This window comes from Sinocyclocheilus rhinocerous, unplaced genomic scaffold (genome assembly GCF_001515625.1).
Source record: "Sinocyclocheilus rhinocerous isolate Xijiao unplaced genomic scaffold, SAMN03320098_v1.1 scaffold2583, whole genome shotgun sequence".
NCBI lineage: Eukaryota > Metazoa > Chordata > Actinopteri > Cypriniformes > Cyprinidae > Sinocyclocheilus > Sinocyclocheilus rhinocerous.
The window spans coordinates 114,959-130,360 of NW_015650696.1; the positions used below are offsets into that span (position 1 = coordinate 114,959).

The 15,402-nt window shown below is 36.1% G+C and overlaps 1 protein-coding gene across 1 annotated transcript in view; it reads left to right on the top strand.

The window, feature by feature from the left end:
* LOC107712247 (mannosyl-oligosaccharide 1,2-alpha-mannosidase IB-like) overlaps positions 1 to 15,402 on the top strand; it is a 105,025-nt gene that overhangs the window by 77,070 nt on the left and 12,553 nt on the right. The window contains exons 6-7 of the mRNA XM_016517429.1: positions 1,373 to 1,453; positions 15,108 to 15,202. Of these exons, the coding sequence (XP_016372915.1) occupies positions 1,373 to 1,453; positions 15,108 to 15,202 (176 nt within the window). The remainder of the gene's footprint in view (positions 1 to 1,372; positions 1,454 to 15,107; positions 15,203 to 15,402) is intronic.

Consider the following 15,402-nt stretch of genomic DNA (forward strand, 5'->3'; position numbering starts at 1 on the left):
TCTCTCTCTCTCTCTCTCTCTCTCTCTCTCTCTCTCTCTCTCTCTGTGTTTCTGTTGTGATGATGGATGAGGCTGCCTGCCATCAGCATTAATCGCAGCTGTTAAACCAAAAACTGAATTAATGGACCTTGGTCAGGGAACGGTCATATCTGAATTAATCTGGTGCATGTTCACTTTTGTCAAAATTAATAGACATGCTGAATGAATGCTAAGTGGAAGGGGTTGGTTAAAGCATGTTCTTGTCTTATCAAATTAGTGTAAAACAGTCAATATAAGATGCTTTAGCAGCGTTATGTTCAGAACTGGAAAACCTCCTTATATTTCATAAACAGCATACAAAAACAGGTGCTGTTTTTAGGTGCTGTGGATTATGGGATTGTGACGGGGCTAAACAGGATTCCGGGAGCTTGTACAACCATACCATTGAACTTCACTGTGTTTAGATTTGTTTTTCTGCATTGGTTGAATTAGTTCCTTTGCTATACGAGACTTAAAGGGGTGTGTGTGATTAGCTGCTGTTTGCGGTGTGATCTTTGTGCAAGTGGAAAACTGCTTTATGGTAATTTTCTCTAAATAAAGGTAGAAGCTGACAAGATGGATGTTGATGATACAAACACACACTGCTCCAGCATTCATTTCAGTCTCACTGAGAGATTATTGTATCAGCTTTGATGTAGATTTGAAGTTCATTTGGGAGCTCTGCATGGCTATAATGTAGATATTTCATGCACATTAATAAAGCTGCTTAAATGGTTGTTTGAATTATAAATAGCGCAACAGTTATGTTCTGAAAATAAAAAAATTACTTTCATTTTCTCCAAAATTTTTAACAGCACTGTTCTCCTTACAAACTGATTATATTTATTATATTATTTTGCAATAAACTTCAAATATATTGTATTTTATATATAAATATATTTGTTTTTTTAATCAAAGGTATACTTTTATTCAGCAAGAATGCATCCATTCTATTTTGATTCTATTCACCAAAGATTCCTGAAAAAATGTCACAGTTTCTTCAAAAATATTAAGCAATAAATCAGTTAAGCAGTTCAATCTACACTGCTAAAAAGAATAAATGTTTCTTGAGCACCAAATCAGCATATTAGGATGACTTCTGAAGGACCATGTGACACTAAAGACTGGAGTAGTTTTTAACATTTGTCTTAAACATTAATATTAAAACATTTATTATTAGTATTATTTCCCTGAATTTAAAGTTTCTTGTGTTGGTTTGGTTTAGACTCTTTATTGAAGATTTATTTTACAATTCCTAAAAACAAGACAAATACTTAGGGAACCAAGGACCCTGAAAAAGTAGGCAATCACTGTTCTGCTCTTACTCTTTCTCATTTTCCCTCTGTTTCTACAGAATGCAGAAGTATCTGTCTTTGAGGTCAACATCCGCTTCATTGGAGGGCTTCTGGCTGCATACTACCTCTCCGGACAGGAGGTACGTTATCATTGCTTATTGATTTTTAGAAGTTTGTGTGTTTCTTCTGTGCTGTTCAGTTTCATAGCTATTTCAGATGAGGGAAGTTTGTGCAGGCAGCCACATAGATGAAGATCTGGACAGAGAGAATTTATCTTAGGGCAGTGATGTTGGCTCAGAGAACTAAGAACAGCTTTTTCAGGGGAAATAAATGTCCCTCTCTCAAGCCCATGTTAATTAACGCTTCCTTTCTGTCTTATCTGTCCATGGACATTAATGGAGAAGGGCACAAATAGTCTCTCTCTCTTTTCCCTCATCACTGGGCAGCGTATCTCTACCACTGCATATCACTGTGTTCTCCTCTTAGTCTGAAGGTGAAAATGCAAAGGAATTAAGCTGCAGCCATGCAGCACGGCCTCATTGCCGCTCCACACACTTCATGAGATGAGTTTAGATACTGGACGTGGAACTCGCCACACTTGCATACAAAGTCATGCCTGCCTCTCTGTCCCAAGTGACCTTTTGTTCCTTCAGTACAGTGTTTTGACACGCCTGGGTGTCAGGCCTCAGTCCCCAGTACAGTTACACTGTGTTTGTCCTGCATGTGTGCTGTCATAGACATGCAGTACAGCATTGGCTGAATGTTGGAGGCAGAGTGTCCAATTTACTAGTACTTGTATTGCCACTGGCAAACATGGAGAGAAGTGATCAGATTAAATAAATTGTTTCAAGAATCATTAAATAACATCTGGATTAACTGTGCATTTATATCTTGTAATTACATCTAGTCGCCATAAGGCCTCTAGTATGCTGTGGACGGCTATATCCAAAAATGTGCCCAAATTTGAGCAACAACATTTACAGAGATCAGAATCAAAGCAAGCATTGATGTTACGAGAGACACTGTAATGTTGGTATAGCTTAAACACTGCTGAGCAGATAAAATAGGAGTGTTTTTTTTTTATTATTATAATTTTTTCACCTTTTGTTCTTTACTGTAGTTTTTGAGTACCTATTTTAGGGAATATTACAGATTTTTATCTCTGTATTGGTCAATATTGTATATTTAATTTTAGGGCTGCAACAACTAATCGATAAAATCGATTATTATCGATAATGAAAATAATCGACAACGATTCTCATTATTGATTAGTCGGGTCTGCCCACAGTGCACGTCCAACTTCAGCTGGTCGCGTCAAATTACAGCACTGAATTACAAAATGCATCTAAAAATAGTGGAGGAAACAGAATGAGATGCTGCGGGAGAAGTATGTGAACCAAGCTGCCTAAAACATGAGAATTGTTTATTTTAAGATTTAAACTAACTTAATGCATTAGCGTAGGCTAATGGCTTGCCCTGTCAGGCAGTTTGACAGATGCGTGTGCGTCCTCAGCGCAAAAACTTTCAGTTTACGGTCATATCCTTAACTGTAAATGTCACAAATTCACGAAAGCATTTCCATTTTTGCATAAAGGCCGGCCCTGACAATCTGCGTTAAGTTTAAATCTGAATAAGCGCGCATGCGGACAGAGGGAGACAATTAATATTCAGCGCAAAACATTAACTGTGCTGAAATATCTGTTGTTGAACGTTAAATTTAGGTTTAAAAGTCAACATGTAGTGCACGCATTTTATGAGAGTAGGAACCGATAACAGCGTGTAATTGTCTGAATATAAATATCAGACGCTTCATAACCGTCTTTTATAGGATAAAGAAATGACAGGAAGACGTGACTGTGATCAAAGTGAACGTGTGTTCCTGCAGAACATTACTCTCACCTGTTGGTCAACACGGAGTTTGTGATTTTATTCGTCTTTATTATCTTTATTATTATTTTAATTTTTAATATAGAGATTTAAACTATATTCACTATACAGTACTAAATTTATTAAAACAACATTTATGTAAGGTTTTTAACAAACTAGTTTAGGTTTGTGCCACTGCTGCTCTAAACTAACAGTATTGGTGATTACCAATCATTTTTAGCTTTCTGTATAGGTTAGTCCTCCAATTTGTGTAAGCTCTTTAGTAACATTAGGCTATTTCTAATGCTGTAATATGATTATTGCTGTTGTCTATGAAAGAAAGGCAGAAAAAATAGTCAAGCACTTTATAGTGTTTTTTCCAGATGCCCAATTACAGTCAAAAAGTACCTAAACAATGGCAGCAAGAATGCAAGCTGTTATGAAAGGCATAGGAGGCCATTTTTGTTATTATGTGAATAAATACTATTTATTTGTTTCAGTTTGTTATTTTATGACATTAACATTTTTAGATTTAAACAATTTTTTTGACAGATTCCTAAAATATTTGTGTTTTCTCTTTATTATGACAGGTGGTCTAATAAATTAAGCACTGTATGTTTTCATAGCATTCAGTTGGCACGTTCGTTTGAAGGACATTGGGCAGAATGTGGAATAGTGTGTTTTGTCAATAAAACAAACAAAAAAGAAAATTGGGCTTTTTTATCGGATTAATCGAAAAAATTATCGGCCAACTATCGATTACCAAAATAATCGTTAGTTGCAGCCCTATTTAATTTTTTACATTTATACTATCTTTGCCATCATTGAAACTACTCATTGAAACAATTAATCATTAAAAGCACTAATATTTTAAAATAGCACTGTTGAATGTAATCTTTGGCAACCTCAAAATGAATATACATGTTTTATACTGTATGTTACAATGTTGTGATGCATACATTTACTTCAAGCATTTAAAATGATTAATATTAGTTTGTAGTATTTTATTCTTAATTTACTAATTAGGTATAGTATTTTAATATTGGCCATTTATTGGTTATCGGTTGTAACAATTATCTGCTTTTCGTTATCACCCAGAACTACCTTTTACTTTGAAGACTTAATTCCTTACAGTAGTTTGAGTCACTTTTTCATAAAGATGTGCATACTCTCCTGGTAGATACAGTAACTTCAGCATTATGGGAACCGAAGCATCTGACGGCTTTTCAAAAGCCTTTTCGAAAGCACTGAGTGCCTGCCCATGAGCAAAGATGACAGATCTGAAATTGCTTTCTCCCAGGGGATCACGTAACAGCCAAGCGGTTGCCATTGAGATGTATAGGGATGCTAATGAAAAACTTTCTCCAGGTGTTATACTCTACATCTCCTTGGTGCAGGCAGAGTTTCTCTATATACAGGTGCATCTCAATAAATTAGAATGTCGTGGAAAAGTTCACTTATTTCAGTCATTCAACTCAAATTGTGAAACTCGTGTATTAAATCAATTCAGTGCACACAGACTGAAGTAGTTTAAGTCTTTGGTTCTTTTAATTGTGATGATTTTGGCTCACATTTAACAAAAACCCACCAATTCACTATCTCAACAAATATGCAGTGGAGGTAGCGTGGAGCAAAGAGTAGAGGCACTGACTGAAGGCAGAGTGTCATAGATTGAAAAGCCATGTCACTTTAATAAGAGATTTTTTCAGGCATGATGGAGAAATCCACTGGGGGTGGAGGGAATGAAAGAGGGTCCAGAGTAGAGAGAGCTGTGTACTGGACTGATGTGCAGCTGGTTTTTCTGGAGAAGAGCATCTGATCTGAAGAAGACCGAAGACTCCATACTTTTATCAGCTCTGGAGGTTATCTCTCCTGTGCAAGACCACATCCTCCATTCAATCTCTCTCTCTCTCTCTCTCTCTCTCTCTCTCCCCTATCAGTGATGGATGATGTTTACTCTGCTGTTCCTCTGTCCTCTCTTCCACTGTCTTTTGGTCCTCTTGTCTTCTCTTTTATACTTTCCTTTCATCTATCTTTCTTTCTCAGTCTTTCTCCCTTGTTCTTTAGATCCTCTCACCCCTGCATCTCTTGGCAGTGTTGTTTCTTGATGGCAGTGAAGAGATTAATTTAGATCTAAAGCAGCAAGGGGCCAGGGTTTGGATGGCTAGTTTGCTTTATGCTGTATGTGAAGCCAAAAGCCAAAGTCTGCTTCTTCATTGACAGCCATTCAAAAGTAGTTTTTAATGTAGTTATATATAAATATATATATATATATATATATATATATATTATATTATATTATATATATCTTATAAACAAGTACAAATGATAAACTTTCACTCTATTATGGTTAAATTTTGCAATTAATCCCCGGATCACATGCGTGAACTGTGGGGCCTGGTCCGTACGGATCACGGATCAACTGTGATCCGTTCGACCCCTAGTGTGTTCTTTTCGGAGAATTGTTTTTTCTATCTTTTTTCTTTGCAATGTTTTGTTTTATTTTTTCTTATGCACTCATATTTTATGCCCGCAAATAAAGGGCCTTCACATAGTCACATATGGAACTTTTATTTAATAATAATTTATTATTATTATTATTAGGTAAATAATTTGTCTTATTTATTATTTGAATTTTTTTGGTATTATTTTATTTTTTATTACATTGTATAGTTTACCATTCGATATTTGAAGCACTTGTTCCCTTTATGGTCATAAAAAGTGACTGGCTCAATAACTGTTTTGAATAACTCTTTCTAAATACTTCCTGGAATGTTTTTTTTTAATAGATTTCATTTTCCTTCTGAGGTTAAGACCCTCATAGCATTTTCCAGGTACCTCACCAGCAAGCTAGCAATTTTAGATGACTGACATGTAGATCTCATGTCTAATAGTAATTTTACAGTAGATTTAGACAGCGCTTTGCTTCTTTTCTTTGAAAGACAAATCCAGATTCAATCAAATCTAATTAGGGCCCGAGCACCGCGGTGCGAGGACCCTCTTGGAATTGCTCCGTTTATTGTCAAATATAATTTCTTTGCCTTTTGCTCCTGCAGATGCTCAGACATTTTGGCGTTCTTTGTGAGATGGTTCAATTACTGTGTGTTTGACAGCCAAATTACTGTATGAATCATTAGATTTCTCCAAACGCAGTGCTGACAGAGGTTTTATTTCTTAAGATTCCTTCAAGCCATATAAGATCATAGGCTGTAAGTTAACAACACAGGCAAATATTTGTTCTTTGCCTTGATTTGCACATTTATTACACGCAGAGATGGTGTGAGGAAATGGTGTTTACTCCAGGCATTATGCAGCAGCTAGCTTTCTCTCTCTCACCCTCCCCATCACTCTCTCTATTGATGCGCTGTCCTGTGGTTGTATATCTTTCACAGTGGTAGAGAATATGCGGTGTCACATTAGGGAGCAGCACACATTTCTGTTGTCAAACACAGATCTCATCAAAGGCAGAAGAGAACCGCAGCCCCGGGCCCAGTGGAGGCAAGATAAGGACAGAGATTTAAGAAGGGATTTGATGGATGAGAAAATGTTTGTCAGCTACTCATCTGCGTGTTTGATGTGCTGTAGACTTTGGTCATGCCATCACTAACAAATCTCCTCTTGAAATACAAATAACTGGCCTTTGTAGACTGATATTTCCTTATAAACATATCTGGTTTTCCAGCCCTTGGTCTGTAGCTGAGAGTGTGTCCAAAACACTCTGGAAATTGCCAGAAAGATCTTTAAAAAATAGCTTTTGCAGTTTAATGAGCTGTTAAGTTAACATCATTGAGCAACTAACAAGTGGTTATATAAGGATATGTTGACTTTGTACATGTAGACCACCAGTGTTAGCGTTTATTTTGACATCCCAGCTGTGGTTTGGTTTGCCACACTCATCAATGTAAAATGAGACACGCCGTATGCTGGGCTAGCTGAGAACTGAGACGAAATAATTGGTCAGTCTCACGAAAAAAAAAAAAAAAAATGTCTGTTACTTCATCCCAAAATCAAAAGTTTGGGTATTTCTGAGTATTTCTGTGCCAAATACACTCCTTCAGGCTTCGTATAAGTTTCGGAAAGTTTTTCTGCATGACGTCACGAAGAGTGGAATTCCTTGTATAGGCACTTTTCCAGGAAGAGCGCGCGCACACATCAAACAGAGCGAGAGTAAGTGCAGCCCATCAACGTGCTTTATTTGGGCTACGGAAGTTGTCGGGATCCGATTTTGGGTCAAATATGGCTGGATCTGATTTTTAGCCATAGTTAATTTAAAGGATTAGTTCACTCCAGAATTAAAATTTCCTGATAATTTACTCACCCCCTTGTCATCCAAGATGTTCATGTCTTTCTTTTTTCAGTCGAAAAGAAATTAAGGTTTTTGGGGCAAACATTCCAGGATTTTTCTCCATATAATGGACTTAAATGGTGGCCAACGGGTTGGAGGTCCAAATTGCAGTTTTAATGCAGCTTCAAAGGGCTCTGGACGATCCCAGCCGAGGAATAAGGGTCTTATCTAGCGAAACGATCGGTCATTTTCTTAAATAAAATAAAATACAAATGTTTATACTTTATAATCACAAATGCTCGTCTTGCACTAGTTCTGTGTCCACAACTTCACGCATTACGTAGTCACGTTGGAAAGGTCACGTGTGACGGAAGAACCGACCCAGTGTTTACAAAGCAAACATGCAAAGAAAGTCAAACGGCCTTTACAAAAAAAGGTAAAACAACGATGTCGGACAATTTTGAAGTTGGAGGAGAAAATGAGTTTTTCACACTACCCTACCTTTTTGAACTGGAGTACACAGACGAAGAGCTAACCGCGTGTGACCTTTATATATATATACAGTGGGTACGGAAAGTATTCAGACCCCCTTAAATTTTTCACTCTTTGTTATATTGCAGCCATCCCAATTGAAGTCCATTATATGGAGAAATTCGTATTCTAATGTATTACAGTAATGAGAATTTGAGGGAAGTGTGCTTAATTATTTTTCAGTGATGTAGTATTGTAATAAATTATTCTGTCCAGATGCAATGATTTTATTAAAAACATTCAATAAATTGAGTAAAATACCATCATGTTATACTTTCTATGCAATTTTAATTTACAAAAATACACAATTTAAAAATATATTATAATGCTAAGAGATTATTTTTAATTACTAGTAGGCATAAATAATGCTTAATAGTGCTTAAATGGTGAAAAAAAGCACTGAATTCATGATTAATGGATCTGAGTAATCTCCTGAAAACTACATCATACGTAGTTCAATCAAGAAAAGAGAAGCTTCTTAAATTAAGTTTGAATCTTTTTTTGACAACTTGTGCATTCTGAGTGTTTTTCCATGTCGACTCTAAGCTGTGTAGCTCTTACATTGTCTCTTCTGAATCCATGCAGTTTATTTATAAACCTGGAGCAATCACTTTAAAAAAAAAAAAGGCAGAAAGTGTGTTTGAAATGTAAATGTAGAAATGCACTGACTGTCCCTATTTGCTTTGAGGAGATGAGAAGCATTTTTCTAAACGTTCTCACAGACGACAGCCTAATTTCTTCATTAGACAACGTCTCTGATGCTGTGATCTGATTGACTGCACTTGCGTTGGATTGGCTGCGTTTGTGCCTTGGTTTCTGCCTTGATTGGCAGCTCCCAATTGTGCTGCCATGACGACGAATAAAATAAAACCAGGCAGAAGGTTTGTCATAAAAGGCTGCAGATGCACAAACATACTGAGACCCAGAGCAAGAGAGAGGGCAGAAATCCAGCTTTAAGCCTGAACCCCTGTGGAACCCTCTATACAAACACACACCGCTCCAACTAGTAATCGTGAGAGAAGCACTCATTCAGTCTAAATTAGGCTTCTGTCTTTCTCTCTGCCCGTGTCTCACTTTTCTGTTTTCGCACCATTTCTGTACTCTGTCACCCTTTTCTTGTTTTCCTACTATTTTTCTGTCCTCTATGACAATTTGCACCTGGTGCAAATAGTACTGGACACAGCATGGCTATTTGCACCCCAGTAGTCTGCTAGAACCAGATAACTATTAAAAAAACAAGCATGTGCTGTAGGGATGGGCATTTTCCAAAAATTTTGCAATCGAATATTTGGGCTCATAAAAATCGAATATTCGTTTATTTAAATGAGGTTTAATGAGAAAGACGTTATTTTTAATTATCAAGTTTTGTCACGATTTCTGAGCAAGCTTATGATTAGCCGTTACACAACAATGTTCTACAACAACGTTACGTTATATCACAAAGTTTTATTTTGGTTGAAAACGTGTAAACAAAAAAATACATTAAAAAAAGCATTCGAGATCAAGCAGAGCAAATGGAAAAATCAAGCAGACTGTGCCAATAACAGTAGAGAACGTAGGCTACATATACTCGAGTCGGCCTGTATTTATTGTGTTTACATTGTTTCACGTATTATTTCTGAGAGAAACAATAATATCCACATGCTCGGGTGAAAGTTTGTTCCTCAGTCAAATAACAATAAGAACGCGCTGACAAAGATAACGTGTGCTAACAGTTTCTTAGCGCTTTGTGTTAAACCACTCTCCCTCGAGGAACTTTTATATATGTCTCAAGATCATTTGGCTATCAGATGCGCTCTCTTCTCGGTTCAATCGGAGTACAGCTGCGCTTACCTGCAGTTTTTCCTCAGTTGACTGTGTTTGGATTTCATGTGATTTCTCATTGTGGTGGTGATATTATGATAAATCAGTTTCACTAATTCATTTGATCAGAATTTTTATTATTCGAATAATAATTTCAGACCGAATATTCGAATGTTTGACTATTCGTGCACACCCCTAATGTGCAGTGGTATTTTTGCGTAGACAACCCAAGGTTAAATCCAACTTACAACATTGTTTTCTTATCTAACCCCTACTTGTTTTTCTCTTTCTCGACATATACTACATCTTAGTTAACTGTATGTATATACATTGTTTTTTATTAAAATAAATGAGTACTTTTGTTCAGCAAGAAAACATTAAATTGATTAAACAGTAAAGAAATGTATATCACAAAAGATTTCTATTTCAAATAAATGATATTCTTTTGAACTTCCTATTCATTCAAGAATCCTGAGAAAATGTAGCATGATTTCCTCAAAAATATTAAGCAGCACAGCTGTTTTTAACATTGATGAAAATAAGAAATGTTGCTGAATAAGAATGATTTCTAAAGGATCATGTGATAGATACTGCTGAAAGATACTTGCCATCACGGGAATGCATTACATTTAAAATGTATGTTCACATTTGTTAAATTAGTAAATTGTTCACATGTGGTCAAAAACCAAATGTGGGTCCCTTTGCATTCAGCTTATAATTTTTTCTTTTAAAGAGGAATATCTAAAGAATAAATAATTTTAAAACTAGAAATGTATCAAATTTTTTTCGATCAACTAAAATTGCATTGAACAGAGATGCCCAAACTAGGGCCCGCATATAAAAATAAAAATAAAATTTCAATTTATTCAGAATGTTTGACCGATTCTCGATTTTTTTTTTGCGATTTTGAACTAGTTAACTTTAAAAATTTAACTACAACATGATTCAAATAACTTTTTCTTTATTAACCCTCTAGTTAAAGAAAAGTCTATTCCAAGTGCACCACACATGTTGTTAACATGATGTAAATGTTAAACAAATCACTTGTTAAATATCTTTGCAGAAAAGATGCATGAACTACAACTACATCCTGTACAAACTTGTCTTATACATGTTATACGTTTAGAAATAGGCTACAATGAAAATGCTTCAAAAAAATCTCAACAATGTAATTCAAATTCAAAATGACTGACTTTATAGCCTACATAGAATCCAAAAATTTTACATTTGTAAACTGCACACTTGTAAATATATCTGTACATTCATTTAAAGTTACATTTCTCTATATTTCTACTTCTGTATATAGTGCATTATAAAAAAAAACATTTTTCTTATATAAGTGTTATACTCCATCTCTACTGTGTAATTCCCATGTCTGCTGAACTAGTTTGCACTATGTCGACATACTTTCTTCTGCACTGGAAGCTCCTGTCACTAAGTCAAATTCCTTGTCTGTGTAAACATACTTGGTAATAAAGCTCTTTCTGACTTCTGAAGGTATAACACCAGTAGACTATTAACAATAAATGTTCTGTGAAAACAATGAACAGCAGCTTTCAGCCTGTCACCAATGATACAAACATGAAATAGGGACATACAGTAGTAGTTCTTTACAGGTTTTTATTCGATTGTGCTGCTTTTCCATTGTTTTTTCTATGTAAACATGGACGCTTTTGACTGTTGCGCTCTCGTCTCTTGAAGCAACTCGTGCATGAAACGGCATTATAAAAACACGGCGCTCAAGTTAAAAAAAGTTCACTCCCATCTTCTTGCATGTTTTACCTATTCCACTGCCCGCGTCGCATCTTTGTCAACACAAAAGCGCATTCTGTGTGAAATGTGCCTCACGATATGAGCGCGTCACACGTGAGCGGTTAATCATGTGCGCCGACATGCGGTTGGATCGTTCTTTTCTCTTTACTGTTATCATTGGCATATTGTCAAAGTGTCTAATTCTGACGTTTGGTAATATTTCTATTCAAAATCGCGATTCCTCGATTTCTAAAAAATCTAATCGTGGCAAAACATTACATTCGAATTAATCGATAAAATCTGAAAAATTGCCCTGCCCTAGGCCCCAAAGATGGCCCGTGGTGACCTTTAATTTGGCCCACCATGCCATATACGAGAAGACGGGACAAAATGCCGTTGATGCTAGGCCTGTCGTGATAATTACTATATTGAATTATGAAATATGGACATGACCGCGATAAGTTTTGGTGATGCAATATTGCCCATTGTGTTTACATGCATGTTTGTTTACATTAAAAAAAGAATTTCAAAAATATATTAGCTATCCCACTGCCTCTGACATCTGGTCTGCTCTCTATCTGTGTCTGAGGCAGGGCTCAGGCAGCTCCTCCACACACACACACACACACACACACACAGACAGAGCAGACTGAGACAGGCGACCTGAGCGTGTGCGAACCTGCGTCTGTCCTTCAGGTCAAGTCATATATTCGTGACAGTTTGTGATGAAATCTATCTTTGCCGTAGTATCCTTTCAACATTTAAGGGGATTTCCCAATCTCTATTCAGTGAAATCAGCTTCAGCGTTACCCAGGTGACACTTTGATCGTCTATTGAGCCTTATAAAGTGCCACTCAAAGTTAAATTAATTTCAACGACACAGACTGGTTTAATGATGACTACTCATAAAGATAGTTACTTGCCGCCACCTACTGCCATCAAAATTTAACGACATTTCCTGATGAAATTCCTGTGCAAACAAGCACAAGTGATATTGTCTCTGTTTGCCAGTACCTACCACTGTGAGAAGACTTTCAGTCTGACAAACCTGAACAAGTGTAAAATGAGAAGCAAATTAACTGACTCTCACCTACATAATATCCTGACCTTGTCAGTAAGTCAGCTACAGCCCAATTTGGAAAACATTTGAAAAATAAGGACCGGCTTCATGTCTCTCATTAGAGGTCACTGATTTTGCAAGCATATGGCTGTGTTGCTTTTATCTTGAATAGCTGTATTGGGTATTGAACTCTATTGTACTATAAATGAGAGTGTTTCTATGTTTTCATTGTACCATAAGTTTAATTGAACTATCAAACTTTGAAAATAAAACTGCATTAGTTAAGAAGATTACAGAGTAATGTTTTCATTTTATTAATTCATTTTTTAAATATTATGAACTCATAAATGATGGGAACCATGAAAACTTTAATTTTAATTGAATACAGATTGGTATAATGCAGTGTTTATTTTCGGCCCATGGCCCTCAGTCAAGTTTGATTTTTGGCCTTTCGTAGGAAAACATTTGGCCACCTCTGGCATAGAACATACCTGTCTGAGTGCCATAAATATTGTTTTTCTAAAGTTGTCATGCCTGTAACTAAAAGTATTCAAGATATTTTAATATCCTTTGGTTGAGTTGGCACGGAATGACCCATCTGCCTTTTTTTCCTTTGTTCCCCAAAATGGTTTTATTTAGCATGTTTTCTTTTTACTGTAAATTGTAAATTGGCTTCTAATCTCAGGTGAAAATTTTCTTTTTTTTTTTGTCTAAGAACCAGAGGCCTTTTCCCTGCTACGGCTTCATTTAATCTTCCGTCCTAAAAACACGATCAACCGCACCGCTCCCGCTCTGACATGAGCAACAGATCTTACCCTGTTTAGAGGAGTCTGGCTGTGAGTCATCAGCGAAAGATATTTTCAAGGCATTTTTGCTCAAAAGCACTTTGTGGGATGGCAGAGTTGTAGTCAGACAGTCTCGCCGAAATTATGATAACACAGTACTGCTGTATAAAAAATTGATTGGTGCACATTTGACATTGACTCCTCTAATAATCTGCACTGTTGGAAAGGTGAAGTCGGTCTTTCTGTGTCTATGCTGATATGTTCATAAAGTGTCTAAATGGACTTGAGTATTCAAGAGATACTTTTATCCAAAGTAGCTTATATTATTATTGCAGACACAAACCACCTAAAGCAATCTGGGGGGTTTGGTTCTTTGCTTTGAATGTGGCCATCTGCAGCAGTAGTTGTTGTTAAACTGCAGGTGTTGGAAAAGGTTGTCTCGGCTCAAAATCTGAACTTTATGATGAGGCCAAACAAACCCCAGTGCATCATCTCTATTCGGACAGTTAGTGAGTAAACACATTCAGGTGTGTTGTTCATTGGGTATTTATTCTGTCTCAGATGTGTGTTCTCTCTCTCTCTCACTCTGTGTGTGTGTGTGTGTGTGTGTGTGTCAGTTCCTCTCTGCTGAGTTTGTGGACAGATTTTATCCCTTCAGTCAGAGTCTGTAGCGTTAGTCAGGCTGCAGGGGTGAAATCTCACTAAACCCATCAAGAAGACCAAGTCTGGATCATATTTCACCTCAAAATGAAAAAAGAATATTGATTTGAGTAAAGAAAATTATGCATGTTTTAGAAACATAGGGTTTTTATTTATTTATTTATTTTATTACATTGTGTCAGTTTGAAATATATCATTGAAAATCTTCACGGTTCCCCAACAAATTCTCATTGGGGTGATTCAAATTCTTATTGAATCACCCCGTTGAAAAAGTATCACTATTGTAAAGTAAGTAAATATACACTACTGTTCAAAAGTTTGGGGTTGGTAAGATATTTGTTTTTGAACGAAGTCTCTTATTCTCACCAGGGCTGCATTTGTGTGATTAGAAATACAGTAAAAATGTAATATTGTGAAATATCATTACAATTTGAAATCGTTTTCGCCAGTCTTCAGCGATCCTTCAGAAATCATTCTAATATGTGGATTTGGTGCACAAGAAACATTTCTTACCAATGCTGAAAACATTTCTGCTTCATAATATTTTGTGGAAACCTTAAATTTTTTTTATTTTATGTTATCTAAAAACGTCTTTTATGATTAGTAATTTATGAACAGTAATACACATTATTATTATTATTATTGTAAATTACATGTATATTATTAAATTATTTAGATTTGTTCAAATTTATGGTATGTAAGTGTCATTGTAGTATTTGTCTATTGAATATAATTAAACTTTAATTATGCAGAAAATTTTTATATTTAGATTTTAGATTTTTGAAGAAAAATAAATAAATCTTAATGGTCCTGAATAGGCTACACTTCCATTATGTAATTGTGTAATTATAATTGTTTTTGTTGTTTTTTTCACACTGAATCAAAATAAAAAAAGCCTCTGGCATATTTTTGTGTGATTCACCCACAGTTTTTTTTTTTTTTTTTATTCCCTTGAGCTGACTTGATTCTTTTTGTCCACCTGTGTGCTTTGCCTTGTCTCCCTTGTTGTTCATAATTTATTTCTCTCCTCTGTATGTCTCTGTCTCTTTTAGGTTTTTAAGGTGAAGGCTGTCCAGCTGGCAGAAAAGCTGCTTCCTGCCTTCAACACCCCAACAGGCATCCCTTGGGCCATGGTCAATTTGAAGAGGTCTGTTCCATACACACCTTCTCTTTCATGTCTTTGTCCTTTCAATTTTTTTTTCTCTCTCTTTGCCTCTTTTTCCCATGCTGCCTGTCCTCCACTCATTGTCCTGATGGGGGCTGCCACATAATGGAAAGCTGTTAGACTTTGTGCATCTATGAAAGTCCCTGTGGCTTTCTTCCTGTTTAACTCGACTTTCCACATAA